The sequence below is a fragment of the Chrysemys picta genome, chromosome 3 (assembly GCF_011386835.1).
Source record: "Chrysemys picta bellii isolate R12L10 chromosome 3, ASM1138683v2, whole genome shotgun sequence".
Classification (NCBI taxonomy): Eukaryota; Metazoa; Chordata; order Testudines; family Emydidae; genus Chrysemys; species Chrysemys picta.
In genome coordinates this window covers 167,001,847-167,007,846 of record NC_088793.1, presented here as the reverse complement: position 1 = coordinate 167,007,846, position 6,000 = coordinate 167,001,847, and the positions used below count along the sequence as shown (strand labels likewise).

General features: G+C 41.7%; 1 protein-coding gene across 5 annotated transcripts in view; it reads right to left on the bottom strand.

The window, feature by feature from the left end:
• Window positions 1-1,884: 1,884 nt before the first annotated feature.
• INTS7 (integrator complex subunit 7) overlaps window positions 1,885-6,000 on the bottom strand; it is a 35,653-nt gene continuing 31,537 nt past the window's right edge. For 3 of the 5 annotated variants that reach the window (XR_006175598.2, XM_005306329.5, XM_065590649.1), the window contains 2 exons: window positions 4,368-4,553; window positions 1,885-3,402 (listed from right to left, as the gene is read on the bottom strand). Coding sequence is in view for 3 of the 5 variants with exons in the window: in XM_005306329.5 (XP_005306386.2) it covers window positions 3,109-3,402; window positions 4,368-4,553 (480 nt within the window). In the remaining 2 variants the exon portion in view is untranslated. The remainder of the gene's footprint in view (window positions 3,403-4,367; window positions 4,554-6,000) is intronic. The other 2 variants (XR_010600216.1, XM_065590648.1) reach the window with 1 other exon arrangement.

Below are 6,000 nucleotides of genomic sequence, written 5' to 3'. Positions count from 1 at the left end.
ATTTCCTTTCAGTCCTTGGTTGTCTTGTAAAGTTGCAGTCAACACATTTTCATCCATATATTATGTCAATTTATAACAGGGTAAGAATCAATATTCATTTCCTAGAGTAGGAGCTGAATAGTTTAACCTTTTACCTTTTCTTCTGTTATTTTCACTATAAGGATGGTCACCCCCCTATTCCTGGAGACATAGCAAATACCAGCTCCATGCACGGAGTGAATTCAGCAAGCCCCTAGTCTCTTTCTCTGTTCCATAAATGAATTTAATATGGAGTTTCCAGCTATTAAGAAGGATGGTCTTGTGGTTAAAGCACTGGACTGGGATATCAGAGATCAGTTCCCAACTCTGCCACAGACTTCTCATGTGACCACAGCGGAGTCATTTCTCTCTCCAGCCATCAGTTCTCCATCTGTAAAATGGGTGGAATACTTCACCCCACAGGCATGTCCTGAGAATACATTAATGTTTGTGAGGAGCTTGGATATTACAGTGAGGAGACCATGTATGTACCTAGGTATCACCTTTAAAGACAGTACCAGCTTTCCAGGCTATCTGCCCTCTGCCTCATTTCTCCACTCATTAGATATGTTCTTTCAATAACCAGGCTGATATTTAGAATGTCATGCTAGGTCATGTACCACTGTGCACATCAAGAAAATCCATTTCCTTTTCACCTAGGATATGTCTACACTACGGGAACTATACTGGCATAGCAATGGTGGCATAGCTATGCTGGCATAACCCCACACTGTAGACACAGCCTACACCAATAGAAGGGGTTTTTATTGTCAGTGTAGGAACACCACCTCCCAGAATGGCAGTAGTTAAGACCTACCAGCATCTATACTGGGTGTTAGGACAGCATAACAGCAGCAGGTAGGGGGATAGATTTTTCACACCTCAAGTGATACAGGTGTACTGACTTAAATGTTAAGCCTAGACCAGGTCTCAACCTGTCAGCCACTCCCCTCTGAATGAACTACTAATAGAATCCATAAGCAAAGGGCAGATTTCCTGTTAGATTTCCTAATTTCTATTTTGTTTGGGGGGGGGGGGGGGAAAATGGGGACGGGCAAGGGGATTTTATTTTGTAACACTCCTCCTATTTGTGTCTTGTATCCCCCTTATCTTCTTTCAAAACGCTCAGGAATTAATATCCAAAGTTGATGAAGCCCACCCATCCTTGCTTCCAATTTCCTTCTTTGAGAGTCACACGTCAAGAGGAGGCAAAGTAGGCTATTGCTTAAGAAGGAAAAGAGGTAAGATGATCTCTACACATCATCCAGCTACGCGGAGCAGGTGAATGTTGAAAAACAGGACATTCTATACGTACAAAAAGTAAGGTCAGAGGCTCTAGCCAGCTTCTAGAGTGAAGCCCATCTGAATAGATAGATATTGAAATTAAAAAAACAACTGCATTCAAGCTATTAGAGATGCCATGTTACAGCTACCAGCTTAAATTTTTTTTTTTTAAATGAGTGATGTTCACATACAGCATCGAGCTGATGGAACCTAAATACCAACGTAATGGGCATATTAGAAATTCACAGCTTAATTCCTGCTCCCATGCATAGAAATTCAAGTGGCTGCAAAGTCCAAAAGAAGCTTGTCCCCAGCACACTGGCATGGTCCAACCTGCCTTTGGAGCACTAAGCAGGGATTTCCCAATAGGGATAGATTAGGCATATGCCACATCATCTATTTTCTGGGGTGCAGGCATTAGTGGATTTTAGTCCTTCCACAGTCTTCAAGGTTTCACATTTCAAAGGAGGAATGAAAACTATCTGTGAGCAGGTGGTATAATTAGACCTCTAATAGTGCTATCTATGGCGAAATGCTTCAAGAAATCCCTGTTAAAATGACTAACATGGTCAAAGATCATACTGACTGGGCACCAGAGCTTTGGCATTTAATAGTCCCCCACTTAAAATGTTAAACATTAAACAGATTTACAAATTAACGTTTCCTCTTTTCAAAAAAGAAATTAAAAGTAAACAAAGCCTTGGAAAGGCAGATAAAAATGAAACAAAAAAGCCATTTCTATCCTCCTGTTTGAGGAGGCACAACCAATCATATTTGTTCCCACCACTGAAACTTCCCTTCCCTTTTAAAAGTAATTTCTCTGTTCTCCAGTTGACATCCCTTCAGGACAAGTATATACAGAGGCAAGAGAATGAGCAAAGACAGCACTGTGTGCACATTAAATACAATGCTGTTGGCTGGAATGCTCCCACAATATTTTTCAGCTTCACAAATAACAAAATTACTACTGTAACTATCCAGTATGATGTCCGGACACTCCTGCCAACAGCTTCACATTACGACACACCCACCTTGTGTAACACTGTTTTGTTTTGTATTGAATTGCCCAGGCTGTTAGCAGCTGGCCTGGGAGCCCAAACACCAGAACGTATGCTCCTCAGGAAATGGCAGTCAGGTGCATAGCAGAGTTGATATGCTAGGTTACCAAGGAAGGTTCTATCCACACAACTCTCACAGTCTCCCCAACTGGCAAATTTCAGAGAGCGCTGCTGCCCATTGGTCTTGTAGAATATACTGCTGGGGGACAAATTGTAGACCTAGTATAAAAAATGGAACTCCAGACTTAACCCAAGTTGCACCTATTTACACCAGGACTGAGGCTGTCTACACGACCAAGGGGTGCGATTCCCAGCTTGTGTAGACATATTTGCAGTGATAAGTGCAGCATGAATATAAATAGCAGTGTAGCCTTAGTAGTGTGGGAACTGGCAGGATGGCTAAGCCATCCTGAATACACACCCATGGTGTTCAGGCTGGTTTGTACCTGGTATGGTTAAACCATGCTACCGTGGCTACACTACTATTTACTCTCATGCTAGCTCTCATCAAGTTAGCGTGAATGTGTGTATACAAGATGGGAATCACAACCTTATAGCTTGTATCATGGACATAAACTAGTCATTTGGACCACACTGAGGCTAAGTGCAACAATATTGGCACTAAGAACACAGAGGAGGAAACTGGTGGGACTGCCAAAGTGTTTAAATGTCACCAAAAGACATCGTATCCAAGCAAAGTGAGATGCCTGTAGGCTAGCCCCATGAAAATTAATGGCACTTTTGGTGACTAAAAACGCGAATATGCTGTTCTTTGCTGCTGCTGTTGCTGCTGTGTCGGTGGCTGTCCTTGCTGTTGTTGAAGGCGAACCTGCTGGGAGTAGGGATCCTCAAGAGATTTAACAAAAATGGTGGTTTTGGGCCCAGTCTTCCAAACAATACCATTTAAGTCTTTTACAGAGGACTCTACTGTGATGTTATGGGTGCCAAGGATCGCCAAGTTCAACAGAAACTGAGTGCTGAAGTAATCGTTGTGTGGTTCCACCCTCTGCTCCATCTCATTGGTCATGTTGTCAATGGGGATCTGGGAATACATGAAGAGTCAGAATGTTCAGATCCTGACAAGCTACCACTCATTCTGTGTAGTACGGTACGGAAAGACAAGCAAGAACAATATATTAACTGTTCTCACTTTTCCCAAATCAACTGAGGCCTAATTTTGAGCAAGGCCTCACCCATTCTCTGTTGATGGGTGCAAACTGCATTCACCAATAGAGGAAAGGTAGCTGACTTCAGTTATTTTCAAGCAGTTCTAAATCTTAAATTAGTATCTAAATAGGATAAACATTACATTCTTCCTAGTAGCTTTAGAACTGGTCTACTTTTCAACTGGCTTTTCACTGAATATTACAAATTGCCTAGCTTGTACACGTCAGAAGCTTGGATCTTTGATGAACTGTTCACCTGAATTTAACATAATTGTATTTAACAACTATTCACTTAGGGCAGACTGCATTCCTAGGTCAGTTACTGTAGGCAGCAAGAATCCTAATGCTTAACACAAAGGGATTTCAAATATGTTTGTGTGGCTAGTTGGTAGAGAATTAGCTACTCTTGCCTTTCTCCTCAGGTGACCTGGCTGCATTCAGAAGGGAATTAAGTTCCACAATATGAAGCAAATTCCCACAACAGTTAGAATGATGAGTTTCTGCTCCACAGAGCCCCACATAAAGGCAGTGTCGGTTTGCAGCAGGTGTGGACTGAGGAACTCAGACAGCAATGCATGAGGAAGCTAGCACATTCCTTACCTGGACTATGCCATGCTCTAACCAGTGCTATAAGTCTTCCTTTCAAGAGCACTAAAACTAGTATAGAAATACAAACAAGAAACGTGCATTCCCCTTTAGTACAAGAATTGGTGAGAATGAAGGGGAAACGTGATGAAAGGATGCTTTCTACCAACAGAAGTGATAGAAGACTATGTTCTGCTCTTGACAGTTATTTGTCAATAAAGCCATAGGGCACATTATGGCTCTATACTACCCATACCTTGTAGTCCTGTCCAGATTTGCTCTGCAGTGTTGAAGATACGTTTAGACAGACAGACTGAATTTTGCGGAAGAGACCTGGTTTGGAGCCATGCTGAACCACTCCCTCCACCTTTAAAGCCAGCTGTTGATTGTTTTGTACTGCAATGGGCTCTGCAGGGTTCCGTGGAGATGGAGACAGAGCGAGCTGAAACACAGGAAGTCAGGAGTGGAGATTACGGACTTTGAGAGATTCAAAAATTAGTTCTTCTCAGGAGAAATGTGCAATTCATAGGTAAAAGGGAACAGCTCCCTGTACACTGGAAGGGGGAAGCAACAGATGAAAATATACAACTGGAAGGGGAGAGAGAAGAGTCTCCTAAAGCATATGAGAATTAATAAAGGGCCTTGGGAACACCAGACATGCTCTTTGCACCTGTAGCATCAGTTACACATCTGTGAAAGGAACTCCTTAAACAGCCCTCTAAATACCCACAACTAAAGACCAGATTAAAAGTCTGAGTCTATTTTGCTTCATTGTTCCTAAAAGGTGCAACTGTCAAGATTGGGTATTCCCTTCCCCAGTGGAAGGGCGTGTCCTCCAAACTCCAAGGCTCCCCTTCATTTCCCTCCCCAGTGGCTCCATATCATGCCTGGCTATTCTAGTCCTGCCAGCTGAGGAGGGAGAAAACGCTTTTCAATCTAAGACTGTAAACATCACTTATAAATGAGCAAGGAAGATTGCTGCAGAGTGACAGGAGGTGTTCCCTCAGGAGATGAGCATTGCGAGGCCTTCCTTGTCCAAGACTGAGGAAAGTTGGTGAGAGATTTTATCTTCAAGGCTCTACAGTTACAAAGTTTAATTCTGTTTACTTGTTAAGAGCCCTTAAGGTTAGGACTCGGATAATCTTATATACACACACTTCAAGTTATTCCAAATAGACCTAGGCTCAAGAGGTCTGAAATTTTGTGCCTAAAGCAGGTTGATAACTCAGATGTTTGTTTTAATGCACTTTGCAATAGCACTGCAAAATCCTGCCTCCTTCAGGCAACAGATGAAAGTGGCCAAGAGCTACAAAATATCACAGTACTAACTTGACAAAAGCCCACTTATCTCAAAACATACCATGTTATAGAAATTCAGGAAAACAATTAGTGAGATGGGAAATTACAATGTAAACCTTCCCCACAACAGTCCACAAAGCAAAGAATGTTACAAGAGGCTGGCTACCAGTGTTTCATTTGAATGGTGTTACCCACCATCCATATGTAACGTTTTCAAAAGAAAATAGGGGAAGTATTTTCAGAAGTGATTTAGGCTGCAAATGCCACATTTTTAAAGGTATTCAGGTAAAGAAATACCTTTAAAAATCTGCCCCTTCCACACTAAGTTTCACTGAGACTTAGACACCCAAGTGTCTAAATCATTCCTGAAAAGTAGGATTTGGACTTACTCCTAAGACACTTATATTCTTTTGAAAATTTTGTCTCAAGTCTTATTAACTTGCAATTATCTGTACATAACCAAATCAAAGGAATGTGGTATAAAATAATTAAAAAAAAAAGTCTACGGAAGACACTTACTGACCCTGTTTGATAGCTAAGTATTAAACCATAACTCAGCCAGTTATATTCCTCCTCCCACAATACCACAC